General features: G+C 38.9%; 1 protein-coding gene across 1 annotated transcript in view; it reads right to left on the bottom strand.

The window, feature by feature from the left end:
* The window catches only part of COL1A2 (collagen type I alpha 2 chain), a 39,339-nt gene that overhangs the window by 3,895 nt on the left and 19,520 nt on the right, over nt 1–15,924 (bottom strand). The window contains exons 24-48 of the mRNA XM_008629908.2: nt 15,651–15,704; nt 15,180–15,278; nt 14,369–14,422; nt 13,666–13,719; nt 13,486–13,539; nt 13,333–13,386; nt 12,487–12,531; nt 10,074–10,172; nt 9,305–9,412; nt 8,426–8,479; nt 7,806–7,859; nt 7,204–7,257; nt 7,042–7,095; nt 6,833–6,940; nt 5,804–5,857; nt 5,657–5,710; nt 4,558–4,719; nt 3,736–3,843; nt 3,191–3,298; nt 2,219–2,272; nt 2,004–2,111; nt 1,740–1,793; nt 1,295–1,402; nt 564–617; nt 326–433 (exon numbers count right to left, since the gene is read on the bottom strand). Of these exons, the coding sequence (XP_008628130.1) occupies nt 326–433; nt 564–617; nt 1,295–1,402; nt 1,740–1,793; nt 2,004–2,111; nt 2,219–2,272; nt 3,191–3,298; nt 3,736–3,843; nt 4,558–4,719; nt 5,657–5,710; nt 5,804–5,857; nt 6,833–6,940; nt 7,042–7,095; nt 7,204–7,257; nt 7,806–7,859; nt 8,426–8,479; nt 9,305–9,412; nt 10,074–10,172; nt 12,487–12,531; nt 13,333–13,386; nt 13,486–13,539; nt 13,666–13,719; nt 14,369–14,422; nt 15,180–15,278; nt 15,651–15,704 (1,917 nt within the window). The remainder of the gene's footprint in view (nt 1–325; nt 434–563; nt 618–1,294; nt 1,403–1,739; nt 1,794–2,003; nt 2,112–2,218; nt 2,273–3,190; nt 3,299–3,735; nt 3,844–4,557; nt 4,720–5,656; nt 5,711–5,803; nt 5,858–6,832; nt 6,941–7,041; nt 7,096–7,203; nt 7,258–7,805; nt 7,860–8,425; nt 8,480–9,304; nt 9,413–10,073; nt 10,173–12,486; nt 12,532–13,332; nt 13,387–13,485; nt 13,540–13,665; nt 13,720–14,368; nt 14,423–15,179; nt 15,279–15,650; nt 15,705–15,924) is intronic.

Genomic DNA, 15,924 nt, shown 5'->3' with positions numbered 1-15,924 from the left:
ATTCCTGCTTAACTCCTGGCACCCTCAGCTCTGATTGGAAACAGCACACATGGACTCGCCCTGTGGTGACTGCTGTGGGTTGAAGCAGTGGAAGATGCACAGTGTAGGACTACCACATCTCCTTTGTGTATCTGCTCTCTGGCCATAAGGAGTGAACAAAATCTCTTAGTTTAGGTCTATTAAACATTTCCCTAATATTAAACATATTTTTAAAGAAATAAAACCACATGCATTATTAAACTGCTAGGCTTCTGGAGTGACATAACTGCTAGGCTTATAGTGTAACATAAATGTGTTAAATCAACAAAAAAAAGGTTATACTCACAGCAGGACCTTGGCTACCGTGAGAGCCACGCACACCAGCAGGACCAATAGGTCCAGGGAGACCATTGCGACCATCTTTACCAGGAGGACCAGAAGGACCAGGTGGACCCTAAAAGGACATTTGAACAGTTTAATGACAGTAAAAATGCTACAAATAGAGATTCATATGAATGGGAGCATACATATATACTGCACAATCAGAATGGGAGTTATTTGAATATATTCTGAAATTCACATACCCTTGGGCCAGCAGGGCCGGTGTTACCAGGAGGACCTTGATCACCATGTTGGCCCTATTGGGAAAGATACATAATCATCAAAAAAAGAGCAGTGGAACATTTTTGTGTTTGCTTCATTCAAGAGGGAACTATAGGCAACATGTATTTGGGCTCAGAGAATGGGAATCTAGGGCTAATGACATTTATTAGTGGAGTTGGGTATAAAATGCTTGTTTTGGGAAGAGCAGAGAGAGGGAGTAAAGATGTATATAAACATCTTTAGATCTGTAAAATTCTTTATATTGTTTCTTCTGAGCTTCAGAAAAGGCTTTAAAATAAAAGTTGTAATTCCTAAAGTTGATACCCAAATTTAATACCCAAATTTAAAGGGAAGAAGATCCCCAGCTTACTTCGGCTTTTCTGAGATAAAGGTTTTACAATTTCTGGCCAAAATAAGAAATAATACTGAAACAAAGGCAGAGGATTTTTTAATTCTTTGCTAGCCAAATGCAACTGAGCTTCAAGGCAACTAATGGTACTCACAGTTCTAATGCCAATACCAGAATTTGCCATTTTGTACAAAAACATTGAATGTTAAAGAGCCTATTTATGACTCTTGATTTGAAGGGTGCTGCACAGTGGAGTAAGTGGTATTAACATGCTCTATTGTGCATATGTAATTCCTTGCTAGGGTGACCTTATTTTGGTTTTTTTGCTCTTTATACTCAACCCCCTAAAAACCATTTACTTACAGCAAGACCAGGAAGACCCTGCAATCCATTGTGTCCCTTCAAGCCAGGCAGACCTCTAGGCCCCTTATCACCAGGTAGACCTTTCTCACCACGTGGACCTTGTGGGCCCTAGGAAGGGATATAGGTGTCAGAGGAATAAATTAGAAGGCTTCAAGAACATATTACTGTCAAGGCAAGAATTCAGTATAAGTATTCTACGTTAAGCCATATCCCAATGTATATAATGGACATCCCCTTAATACACCCAGGAAGAGTGCCAATCCCAAAAGCTTCAGGACTGATCCCACAAAAGAGAATGCTAATATTGAGATTCTAAGTCCCTAAATATTTTCAGGTCCTTAAGCATTACGTTTTGGGCCCCTTGATCACTTCCAAAGTCCTTATCAATAAAGCATGCTTTCTCTTCTTGCATCAATGTGGTAATGTATTTAAAAATCAGACTTACAGCAAGACCTCTTGGACCAAAAGCACCAGCAGGACCGACAGCACCAGCAGGGCCCTGAAACAAGAATAGAAAATACATGTAACTGCTGTATATTGTTCTAATGAAGGTTCCGTGCTCAACACATCTCTGGAGAAAGTGAAGTAATTATCTATACATTGTAGAGGTGTGATGTATTTTGTATATATGTATATATGATAGACAAGTCTTAGTCCTCTTAGACCTTAATCCAAAAAGTTAAGGTATATAATTATCTCATCAACTTACAGGTTCACCACGGTTTCCAGGCTTTCCAGAAGGACCAACTTGGCCATGAGGACCAGGAGCACCCAGAGCACCACTGGGACCAGGACTACCAGGAGCACCACGCTCACCCTGGAAACAAAGGAATGCAACAAGAGAGACTTTGTGTTATTACTGACTTACACATATTGGAATATTTCTTCCAAGACAATGAAATAAAAGAAAAAGAAACAAGTTACCTTGAAACCAGGAGCACCATCTCGGCCTGGAGGACCATCATTTCCAGGATTGCCCTATTAAAATACCATGAAAAAAATTACTAAATTCAATCACCTTTCATCTCACACAGAACTGTCTCAGTCTAATTGCTTTCAGTGAGAAGATATTGAGATAGGATAGTATAAATCTTGAAGAGAAAAACGTCTTCCTTATACACACCGTTCTCAAATCCCTTAAATATACTAATGTTGTCAGAAAACTAAAATGGTCTTCAAATATTTTAGTTTTTAAAAGTTCGGTAAAGAAAAAATTACTGGGCTTTGCAACACTTCTGTAAATGAGAAGGCTAAGGCAATTGTGGTTTTCATCTAGCTTGCAGTCTTTTAAAACTGAGACTTTCTTTTTAGGTGAAAAATGCCAGTGGAGGGAAAAGGACCTAAACAATAGCCACAACTAAATTATTTTGTTGTGGTACTTCACAAGATTAAATGGTTTCCTTTGTGAATGTTAATTTCACTTCAGCTCTTAGACTGTGTCCAAACAAAACCCTTTTCCTTCAGAAAATTCCAATGAAACAAACTTTGGGATTTTAAAATTAATATTCTCTGTTCTCTTTGCAAGATTTGTATTAACAATATAATTAACAATGCTTCAGGTTATCAAATAATCTTCCCTGATAAGGCTTCAATTTTTATACGTTCCTGAAAGTTATCTTTTTTCCCTGCTCCATCTTTCTTGGCATTTACGTAAAAAGTCAAAAGATTCTGAGAGTGATTTCAGGATGTATTTCAGACACAACTTGTGCTTTAAAAATTTGTCACCTAGTTGGGCATAGGAATCCATGTCTATAAAAATCCTGATAAAACTTTCTCTGAAGACATTGTACAAGTTTGCTAGCAGAACAGCCTCCAGTTCCATGCACTTTTTTTGAGTATTTGTCTTTGGCTCAGAATAAAACAAAAGCAACATGAAGAGGATAAAAGACAGCTTACATCACGTCCAGCTTCACCAGGAGCACCATTTGGACCAGGAGAACCCACAGGACCAGAGGGACCACGGGCACCAGGAGGACCAGAAACACCCAGGGGACCAGGTTCACCCTAATACAGGAACAGTGGTAAGAAAATGTGACATTATAATACAACACAAACCAACCTGACAGAACTTTTGGCCTTCATCTAAGTGAAACATTTCTCTGCAATCAGTTTGGGAAGGAAAAAACAATCAGGACATAAGAAACCTACCTATCTATATCAAATATTATCTTCATTCTAGATGTTACTATTAGAAACCTCTAACATTTCTGACACTGAGAAATATGCTCACTTGCTAATAATTCTCTACAACAAGCCATAATTTCTTCCATTTCTCTAAGTCTGGTAAGTCCATATCCTCTGTTTCCAACAGAATTGGAAACAACAGAATCTACATCTCCCTGGTTTCCCATAGGGGGGAACCTCAAATGTGTGTGGGTTTTTTCCATTTTCTTTGTTTTACATGTTATCTGTTTAAAGCAGTTAACTAACGGTATACTCACTGTTGCTCCAGAGATGCCTGGAAGACCACGTTCTCCCCGGGAGCCAGGCAGACCAAGGATACCAGGAGCACCAAGAATACCCTGAGGACCTGGGCTACCAGGAGGACCCTATGACATGAAGAGAATAATATTTATATTAATGGACAAAAATAAATGTAACATACACATCTGACAATGACACTGAAAATTTCATTCTCAGTTGCAATTTCTGCAGATCACAGAAGTTTCTATAATTTTTTCTTGAGTAACAATTGTGATATTTCACACAAGTGCTTACTTCAATAAGACAGAAACATGTTTGACTGTAAAAAAAGCCAGTAATTCTGGATGTGAAAGCTTAAAGATACTCAAAATGAATTAATTTTTTTGTATAATTCTAAGTCAACCTGGGGGCAGACAACTTGAACCTTGTGATCCCCCCAAATCAGAGTTTCTGTTGCAGCTGTGAATTGAGATTGTTCTAAAGGGACATTCACATGTTCCTTCCTTTTCCGTCCATGAGTATTAATTTCAGAGCAGAAGATGTGCTTAGTTTTCTCAGACTAAATATCAATTTATTCTGTAGTTAGAGAAAGCTGCAACTCCCCACAAGAGAAAAAGAGAAAGAAAACCCTGACCCAGGGATCAGGTTCACTTTTATGACATGTTTGTCAAACATGCCTATAAACAATTTCTTGTGTCTCAGTGGAACTTCTACATAAAGGCTTTGCTAAATTTGTGGACAAAGTAGAAAAGCCCTTCACAAACACCAGAAATATCTCAGAAGCCATAACATCTACAGGAAGAGAAATGTTTAATGAGATGTGATACTCAGTAACTTACAGCAGCACCAGCCTCTCCAGATGGACCTTTCTCACCAGCAAAACCAGGCGGGCCAGCAATACCTTGCTCACCAGTGCGGCCAACTGGTCCAACATCACCACGCAGACCTCGAGGACCATCTTTGCCAGCTGGGCCAGGAGGACCAGGGGGACCAGTGATGCCCTAGGATTGAGTATGAATATGATACCATTATAATATAGACCTGGGGACAACATAGATAAATTTCATTTTAAGTCCATGTAAAAAAATAGTCCCTTGCAATAAACAGGTTATCAGCTGCTCCAAAGCAGCAACTTCTATTGCTTTGTTAGCAGTGGAAACCTGGAAGCTGTAGAATTATTGAAGTGATTTTTTTTTTCTTTTTTTTTTTTTTACTCTGGGCAGGTGAAAGTAGCAAAATTTGGTGGGAAAATATATCTCTGTCTCTCTTTGGAGACATTAATTGCAACTATAACATCTGTGAGAAAAAAACCCAAACAAACAGTATCTTCCAGTTCAAGAGAATTATTTGCTTTGGATATTGAGATTTAAAATTTATTTAAATCTAGGGCATCTAAGAAAAGAAGTGCCTGATAATGGTTGGAAACAGCTTTGAAAATAAAAACTGCAAATTTCAATCTGGAATGAGAATTTATTACTGAAAAATAAAAAATATTCACATTCTAAAACACAATGAGAGTTTACCCTGCTCAAGACAGGGGCTAGAACTGCAGGTACTTTAGAAAATGTGGACATACAATAACCTTAACATTCTTCTGCAGATTGGACATAACCTTCTTATTCCACTCCATCATGAGAAATTGCATAGCCATTGATTTGAGCAAAAGCAAATAAATACAGATTTTTGGAAATGGTTGGGTGCTTCAAGATACATAGGGATGCTTGATGGATTATAAAAAACTCACAAATTAAATGCATAGGTCATACTCTGGGAGTTCAAACAGTTAGATTTTTTCTTACCCAATCCTATAAGGACCTGAGATGATTCCAGTGCAATTATGATTCATATAAACAAAACAAAAGTTAGGATTATCCCTAAGCAAAGTAACTTCTGACTTCTCTCCCACAGAGCTTCTTTATTAGTTACTTCATTACTTACAGCAGGGCCCGGAGGACCAACTCTTCCAGCAGCACCAGGGAAACCAGTCATGCCCTAAAAACAAAATTGAAAACGAAGATTAGGTTTAAAGGAAACAAAAACTTCATGAAAAGCAACAATGTCAGTACTAAAAGTCTGAAGACTTACAGGGGGACCGGCATCACCACGAGGGCCAGCAGGACCAGCAGCACCAACAGGACCCTAAGTAGGAAGGATTGAAAAAGAGATGGATCAAACAAAGGCAATTAATGCTCCCTATTTAGAGTAAGGGCTCAGTCTCACTATTGTGAAAGCTAAGGGTGATTTTTACACCAGTGGAAGGAGGACTGGGCCCAAAACCATGCTGCCTATCCTGATAATAGGGTATTAAATTCTCACAGACATTTTAAATTGGTATCATAAGGCCTGAGAAAAGTTGCATAAGGCATTTGTGATCCAAATTAATTTCCTAGCAAGTGTTACAAGCATCTAAACAAACCTGGAAGTCAAAATGTGGAAGCAGGACGAAATCATCAAGTCCTCTGTTTGCACTTTGTGACTAACTCAGCCACATAGTGCAAGACCCTGGTATTGGTCTATTAAAATCATACAGTAAGTAACCTAAGCTATGTTATCCTGCAACATTTTGTGGTATTTGAAGTATGTAGGTCTGACTTTCTGCATCATCATGAACTTTCAACCAGTTCCCCAACAACGGGCTATGTGCATGTGAAGCAGTATACAGCTTTGGGCTATAAAGGTGTCAGCACATGAAAAGCCTGTCTGCAAATGGGTGCATGGAAAAATTTGCACACATGCATATGGATGACTGAGTCTGAAAATCAGACTGTGAAAGCACAGCCCATCCTTGAGAGAAAAGTGTCAACATCCTCAGGTCAGAACTTACCCAATCACCCCCTGAATGGTCCAAGATAGAGTGATTTGGCTGATCTTCAGAGCAAGTTGAAAATTAGTTATTTTCTCTTCATTTCAGTTCCAGACTCATGATCTGAGCCCACATAAATAGATTGATAAAATTTACGTAATGTGTGAAAATCAGCATGGTAACTTTTCTCACAGCCTAGTTTGAAGTTTTGTTTCTTTTTTTCATTACCTTTTCAGGATTCAAGGCTTTCAGGCTAATGTATTGCTTGCATGTTAAGAACTATGCATTTCACAAAGACACAATTCACTCACTGGTGGTCCAGAAGCACCGATTGGGCCAATGGCACCTGTTGGTCCACTTTCACCCTTAGGTCCTTTGGGCCCACGCTCGCCTTTAGCACCAGGCTGACCAGCTGCACCCTGTGGGCAGAAAAACAGACAAAGTGAGGAACTGAAAATCTTACAAAGGAAACAGAGGAAGGTTATGGCATAAATAACAGGAAAGTACAAACAAAACTCACAGGGGGTCCAGCAAATCCATTGGGACCTACGGGACCAGGCTCACCACGTTCACCCTAGAGAGAGGACAAAGAAGAGAGGACTGGTTGGAATGGTCTTTAAAAGGGCAATTTTCTCAACATCATATTTTTGACACAGGAATAATTGTAGAAATTGTTACTTACAGGGATACCACGGGCACCAGCAGGACCAGCAGGACCAGCAGGACCTCCTTCTCCCTAAAAGACAGCCAAAACCATTTTGACACTGGGAAATGGCCTTACTGTAGTCAGAACAGGAATGACCTTGTGGTACAGATATATATAGTGAGTCTCCTCGGGTCTCTCAGATGTTACTGAAAATGCTTCTGGTTCTGATCCACCTTAATAATTTCTAATGATATGAGACAGCATAAAGGATCATTCTGAGATAATGTGTGGTTATTCATGGCTGTATCAAAATCTCCTCTCACAGTATGAGGAGGATGATGGAGTTTAACCTCAACTGGGAAAAATTCATTTGAATTCTGAATCAGAATCTTTTCCACATATAACCCGCTGCCATGTAGATGTGCATCCTCTTTCTTGCCCTCTCAGAAAAAGGTCTGGGGTCCTATGGCAAGCTTTATTGAATAGTCCCATCAGCCCTTGCTCTCTGAATCTGAAAAACTTAAAAAATTTGTGCACACTGGAAAGATGGAATTAGTTCTTATGGAACTCATCTTTAATATTCATGTGTGAGTAAACTGTATCAACTAGACATTTTTTCATTCAAAGAGTAGACTTACCCGATCACCAGCACCACCAGCAGGGCCAGGAGCACCAATGGCACCAGGGAGACCCTACAGGTCAAGAGACAGGACACTGTTTCAAATAAAATGTAAGTAGGACCAACTACTTTAAATAAGCTTTCTCTTTCCTCTTGAAGAAAGGTGTGGAACTTTCTTTCAGATGTTCTCAATATAAAGGACACATGATTTTATAAAAAATATATATATTCTGTTATTTTCCTTCCCAAAGTATGAATTCTAAGAAAGGAACCTGGAATCTCAAATTAAGGATAGTTTTGTGTAAGTTTGCAGGCTGCCTTTAAAATTAGCTGTCTGGGCTGAGCCCATAAAATTAAAGAGGATACTGTCATACTGAACAGCTGTGCAATGTCTGTGCAATACTCTGCTCATGTAATTTCTCTGCTTGGATGCATGAGAAGTGATCACTTTTCTCTCTCTCCCCCTGAATTCAATCATCCTTGGCAAGGGGCAACAAAATTAAATTGATTTGTATCAAAAATGAGCAGATATAAGCAGTAATGCAATACAGTGGGAAATGCAAGTCCTGAACATTCTCAGATATTTAAGTTCTGAGGTGTAGTAAGGCAAAAAATCAAGTAGAACTATAAGATACTTACACGAGCACCATCTCTTCCTGTTGCACCCGTATCACCTCTCAGACCTGGGGCGCCCTGGAACACACAGTGGGAAAAATTGTATTGCTAATGAACACAGTAGTTTGTATGAAAGAAGTCTTGAGCTGTTTACTGACAATCTGTGGATTACTTAGACATCACAAAAAAAGTTTATCATGCTAGGTTTTCTGGAGAAATGAACTTTGATTATTATTTCATTCCTATTGCTGAGTAGGTACTGATTTGCAAAGGGAAGGTTTGCAAAGAGGACTGACATGCTTTTCAGAATAAACCTGCTTCTTTCATGGGAAACCTACTTGGCTTCTCCCAGGTCCCAAGAATTTTCAATGGAATTAGAAATTGAAAACCATGTCCATGTGTATTAGAAATAAAGAATACGAATTCCCTTCAAAATGTCTTTTCTTTTGGTCAAGAGATATTCATCTGTAAAAATTCTTCTGGGTATTCATATTATACTTTCCATATGAAGCAAGAAAACAGCTATTAAAAACAATGACATCATATGGGCGGACACATAAAATGTCATCTGCTTCATATAACAAAAATTTATTTTCAGGCCATCACTGGAGTAAAGAAATCAGATCAGCACTCTGTTCTCTCTTTTTTTTTATTAATACAGCTTAGTGTTCTGGATTAATCTGCATGTCAATACATAGTGGTTTTTAAAAAGTTTTAGGATAGTACCTTAGGAAAGACTGTCAGTCTGTAAGACCAACAAAACCTCTACTTGCTGACTATTGAGTAATACAGTTTCACAGTAAATAAAAGTCATATTGGGATAACCTGCAGGTTTTTCCAAGTTAATGAAATTTAGGCATCTCAGACCTGTGCATGCAGTAACAAGGCAGTTGTCCACCTCACCTTTTCACCCTTGCCTCCTGGAACACCAGCAACACCTCTCTCTCCTGGGATTCCACCAGGGCCAGCAGGACCAGGAGCACCAGCAGCACCAACATTTCCAGGCTCACCCTAACAGCAATAGCATATCATGTAAGTCAGGATCAAGTCACTCACACAATTTGGAACAAAATCATTACTATTCTGCCCATCATTCTGCTTGGTTGTAAACAGTGTGAGTAGTAACATTTTTGTCTTGAGCTATTGTACGTGTTCTACTTTTCCAGCTAGTGAAGATGCTAGATGTGAACACTGTCTCTGATTCTGTAGGCTCCTGAGGTTTAAGGTCCATGTTCCAAACGAAACTTCTGTAGAAAGACTACCCATGAAAACCTAAGAAACTACCCAGAAAACTAAGACCCAGATTCACTTAGCATCAAGCCAACATCATCATCTGTTAGATGATCACTTACTATTGCCCTAATGTTTGGGGAAAAATAGTGCTTACTAGACACAAGAAGTTCCTGTGTACAAGTAGATGTGGGTATAAATAGAAGTCAGCATGAATTTTGGTCAGAATCTCGGATCCTATCTCCAAACAGAATAACAGCATACTCAGCTGACAACCTGTATTCAAACTGACTTCCCCTACCATCATCTATGGCACTAAACAGAAACCCATTTAATATTAATGTGGACTAGCTGGAATGGAACTTTACCACTTGGAGAGAGGTTTTGGATTGCGTTCATCAGGAATTCAACAGTAAGGCAGTGGCAGCTGGAAATGACATACCTTGTTACCATCAGGGCCTGGGGGGCCAGAGGGACCACGGCTTCCAATGGCACCAGCAGGACCAACGGCACCGCTCTCACCGGGAGGACCACGTTCACCCTACAGGAGACAGTCTGGTCTGAGTGCTTCCTTGAATTGTTCTGTAGCTGAAAGCACTGGCTAGGAGCAATGACAGTGTGACGCATTTTTATCTGAACAAACCTTTCATTAGAATTGTGCAGCTATTAACTAAATTGGTCATAAGAACCGGCTCTAGTTTTTGACACAAAAATATTAAAATGAAGTAATAAAGTCTTGCATCATGATAACAGCTGACAACTAAAGTATGAATACTTCTTGAACATGGATTTTGGCTACTGTGCTTTTTCTGTTAACAGTGTCTGGCGTTCTACTGTCAAATGGAGATTCTGTTTTAGGACAAATAATGGATTCTAGCCAAATTAAAGAGATATTAACTGGAAAACAATTATTTTTACAGTGGCAAATGCCTGGTGAATTATGGAGAATAAAGGTAACACCTAAAGCCTACAAATGTGACCTGTACATTAATACAGGTATAAGGATAAATTCTGATTCATAGATATGATATGGAAGACATGGAAGTAACCAGAAACTTGATTTAAATACACAGTAGATCTATCAAAGATAGAAACACCAGTTTTACTAAATATTTCTCAAATTATCTCAGTGTGATTAAGATGGACATTGGTGAATAATCTGATAAAGTATAATGGAGATTTTTAGTTATGCTGGAAAATCTGGAATTTTGTATAAAAATTATAATGTGGTCAAAGAACTGACTCAAGGGGAGATAGCACACTACTAGAAAGCACCAGTGATGAAAAAGATTAACTTTTATTGTAGAGCTCTTCCTCAACTGATTTTTTTTTTCAAACATTTTGTTAATTACAGAGAGGCAGAAAAAGAAGAAATATGCAGATATCACAAAGGTGGAAGCATTTGTCAACAGCAAGAAGGATTGGCATACTACACAGGAAGAAGTGAATAACCTGCTAAAAGGCTGTCACAGCAAAGGGATAAAATTCAAGAGTACTAGTACCAGGTTAGTTATTTAGGCACAAAACTGAGAATTCTGCTGTAAACTGAGGTTTCAATGGTGAAAATGACTGAAAGGGAAAGGTAATAGCCAACAATATGATGCAGACATGATAAAGGAAGATGTGATCTGGCACAAGCAGTGGGGTATTTTTAGGAAGTGCTAGTTTTGTGTATAAAGCATCAGTAAGACCTAATTTGGAATACTGGATGAAATACACCCTGGGCTGGGGATGTGATGCTTAGGGCAAGCTGGAGCAGAGGCATATAACTGCTACTGCTATGACAAAGGGAACTTGGCTTGGATACACTGGCAAAATGAGAGTTTAGCTCAGACATGATTACTGATACAGACTCGGCACTAAAACATAGGGAGCAAAAGTGCTGCTTAAACTGATTGACATAACTTATAAGAATGAATGGGAATATTTGTCATTGGACATATTTAGTCTGGAAGTTAGAAGAAAAGAAGAAGCAACAGAAGTAGGTTAAATATCAATCTCTTTATAGGTGGAGTTGGAAATCAAATAATTAATTGAGCACTTTAATAACTACTCCTTGCTCTACATAAATGGGATCTTCCTGCTGTGCAGGAAGGCTTCCACAGAAAGCTCTTTGAATATGTTTATTGACAGTTCAGGATTAAAGGGAAGTGGGAGGCAATACCTTCTAATGACTATTCCAGGTTCTGAATTCAGCCCACTATTTATTCAAAGACAGTACTGGGGGGGTAGGGGCTGCCGAGCAAGGGATAGTAAAACTGAAATGGTCAGGCTAAGAAGGTCTGAACACAGGCACTGCAGATGAAAACCTCTTTGAATATGTTTATTGACAGTTCAGGATTAAAGGGAAGTGGGAGGCAATACCTTCTAATGACTATTCCAGGTTCTGAATTCAGCCCACTATTTATTCAAAGACAGTACTGGGGGGGTAGGGGCTGCCTAGCAAGGGATAGTAAAACTGAAATGGTCAGGCTAATAAGGTCTGAACACAGGCACTGCAAATGAAAATTCTCACATTCATCAGGCCTCAGTGTAACACTGTAGGATCAGTCCTTTATCATCCACAGTCTCATTGGAAGAGACATTAATGCAGGACATCATTATTTGGGTAATATTCATACTGCTTATACAGAAGTTTACTAACACTGGCAACCATGTTAACCCTAACTCAAATACCCTGACACCTGCAAAGAGCAGAGAATATTATCTTTCCTTCCTGGGAGTCTGCTGCAATGCACTATTCTGTAACAGAGAAGAGCTTTTTGCCTTGAGGAACATGGAAATGTGAATAGCTACTATTATTACTGAACATATTATTAAGACAGTCTGTACCAGATTTCCAGTTAGTTACTCACTCTTGGGCCAGCGGGACCGGGGACACCAAATTCACCATGAAGACCCTAGAAGAGAGCAGATATAGTGGTATATTTCTAAGGGAAACTTACTTGCTTAAATTGTACTTTGTTTCTTAGCCACAAATGGAAATTCTCAAATTGTAGCAGCATATTGAAAAGTTTCAGAAAAATTTGCAGACAGTCTATTACATACATGGAAATAACCCCTCCCTTTTCATCCAGCTGCACAGGATCTCAAAGTACACATTAGATATATTTTTTCATCTGAAGAGTTAGTTATCAAATTACAAGCTCTTTTTTTCAGGTATATACAATGTAAACTCTTTTACAGGGACACAGATGTAACTATAAATGCTAAAGGTGATTATGGCACATAGGATGCTCGATTTGCAGATTATATCACACACTAACTGCAGCAGCTAGAGCACGGACTACAACTGAACTACCTCAGTTGGATGCCATTGTAAATTCACTGAAGTCAAACTGAGGTGCAAGAACCTAATTGGAGTAATGCAGGTTAGATTGAACCTTGAAGATTTTGAAAGCAATGTGAAGTAAAATATTTTTCATGTACTGCCTCTTCTGGGGGAATAACCGTATTTTATTTCTACTTAAGGCCCAAACAGCAACGAGCTGTCTTTGCTCTGTTTCATACCAAAACTTTGAAAAAGGAAGTATGATACAAGTTCCAATGCAAAAGGGACTATTAAAGTTTGCATGTTACCCTGATTGCTTTGTTTTGGCAAATAGATTCAACAGGCTCTTGCTTCACCACATGTGCCATTGCAAACACAGCCCTCAATGCAATGCCTGCCCCATCTGTGGAATGCCGTGTCTGTCACTCACCCTCTCGCCTGGTTTACCAGCCTCTCCAGCAGGACCCGAGGGACCTGGCAGACCCTGAGTGTAAAGAAATGAGAATAAAAATTTAGTTGAGGCAGAAGCTCTTCACACTTTGGGAACCATAGATAAGATTGAACAGAGCACATTGTTACTTACCTGGAAGCCAGGAGGGCCAGCAGGACCTGTTTCACCCTTTCCACCTGGGTTGCCCTGAATGGAATGAAAAATAAGTGATTAACTTGGAAGAAGAAATACAGGAAAGTGGATTTAAAAAAGGGAAGTCCCATTAATGAAAAGTAAATCACAAATTGGATTTGTGTGGAGGCTGTTACTTACAGTGACTCCAGGAGGACCTTGAGCACCATTGTTTCCCTCTGGACCAGGAGCACCCTATATATGTTCAAGTAGAAAGCTGTTATCAAACTTTTGATTTGATATAAATAATATCTCTAAATGATTATGTGCCGAAACCAAAGGTTTCTGACTGTGTATTTTGAACTTAACCATTTACTTGCAACAACTTCACAGACAGAAGTACTAAAGATTCTTAAAGTTTTAAATTCTCATTATTGTTTTAGTTATTGCAGCACATTCATCCTTAAAGAAACTTCTTTTGGAATTACAGAGTATAGAAATCTTGCTGATAGCATTTTCCCCACAGCAGACTCTTTTTTGGGTCCCTTAAATGGAAGTATTAGTAAGTTTCAACTATCAGTAAAAAGCTGGAAATTTACAGGGTTAATTAGAAACCATACACTGTGCTCTAAGAATTAAGGACAGGGAGTGCTGTTTTTTTCCTCTTTGTAAGATAAGACCCCATGATTAATTACCCAATTAAGACCCAAGAAGGGGAGCTTTCATTTATCCATTAAATAATAGCCCCCACTGACATGAAGCTAAAATGAATGCATTCCCAAGGGCTTTGCTAATTTCATCATCTATTCCTGCCTGCACAAGCCAATGCTATCTTATAGAGGTTTGGAAAATCTACTTTTTTTTTTTCCTCTCTGGTAGGTGATAAAGAAAACTATCCACATACCCGTGGGCCAGCAAGACCAACATTGCCTTTTTCACCAGGTTTGCCAGGTTCACCCTGAAGTTGAAAGAAAAAGATATAAAAGTTTACCAAGACTTCATATTAGATTCAGTTTAAACTATTAAGCACAGACTTACACTCTCATTGCCAGAAGATTTACTGTAATATTTCTTTAACCCCAATTAAAACACACACAAGTTCCATCTGTCATTTTGGATCACTTAAATTAGCTCAAAAATACATGTCTTTTCAAAACTCTATGCCTTTATGTTCTGATATTATAATTCATGGCACTCCATATAGTATCCTATGCAATACACTTTCTATATGTTGGCATGTGTGTGTATGTACAGCAACACCCAAATCCAGGACATGATTGTTATCTGTGGCCTCTCTAGGACATGTAAATAACCCCACTGAAGTCACTGGTAGCTTTTCTTCAAAGCTGAGTGAGCTTTGGACATTGCTCCATAAATAACTGGTTTAATGGCCAAATTTGACAGAAATTTTACTGATGTGAATATACAGAAATGATAAAATGGACACGCTGAAATCATAAAATAGACATATATTATTCTAATCACTTGAATGTCAAAATATCCCTAACCTAAGAAAATTGCTTTTTCATTTCTTTAATCATATTTTAGATAGCTGGAAAATAATTTAAAACAACTCTTGAATGTAAGGGGATGCCATCCAACGAGCAGCACAGGAGGATACAGGGAGATGTGTCGGATTAATGATAGAGTTGGGAACCTACAGGTTAGTCTGGAAATACCTTCATAGTAACAGAAAGTTTCTGTATTGTACTTACAGTGGGACCTTTTGGTCCAGGGAATCCAATGTTGCCAGGCTCACCTCTATTACCAGCTGGACCAATTGGCCCAACTCTACCATCTGCTCCAGGGAAACCCTAGAAAAAGAAATCATATTATTAAATGGCTGAGGCAATTTAATTAGAGTTCAGCTTTAGGAGAAATATGTCAGGAAGCAAATGTCATTTAACTTTTCACCATTGTTGATACATCACATCCTTATGCATCCCTCCCTTTTTCTCCTTTTTGTAGAACTCTGTATTTCTGCTTCCCCTTCCAGGACACAAGCCTGATCTGAGACCCACAGAAATGAATGGAAAGGTTCAAGCTGATCTTGAGTAATACAATAGAAAATCTTGCTGTTTTTACAGAGCTGTGTTAGAGCTCAGTGCTGAGATGTCTGCTTTATACAACTGTACTTCATTCTTTCACATGCAATGGGGGAACAGAATAAAAAGCAAGGTACTTACAACAGGACCTTCCTTGCCAGCAGGGCCCGGGCTTCCAGGCTGACCTGGGAGACCCTGAGAAAAGAAAAGTTTCATGTTTTTAGAAGGAAACCAACTCACCCAATACAACCATATTTTTTTCTACATGCATGCATGCATACACACAGCGGTGCCAAGTTATCGATATACACTGTTTAAACAGGACTGTAAGTGCTATCACATTTCCACATGAAGCACACTGACTGTCAATTTGGTGGTGTGTGCTCCCATGCCAGTTGAAAAATCAGTGTAGGGA

This window comes from Corvus brachyrhynchos, unplaced genomic scaffold (genome assembly GCF_000691975.1).
Source record: "Corvus brachyrhynchos isolate BGI_N302 unplaced genomic scaffold, ASM69197v1 scaffold142, whole genome shotgun sequence".
In the NCBI taxonomy this organism is placed as follows: domain Eukaryota; kingdom Metazoa; phylum Chordata; class Aves; order Passeriformes; family Corvidae; genus Corvus; species Corvus brachyrhynchos.
Note: the sequence above shows the minus strand (reverse complement) of the source record. Positions and strands in the feature narration are given on the sequence as shown.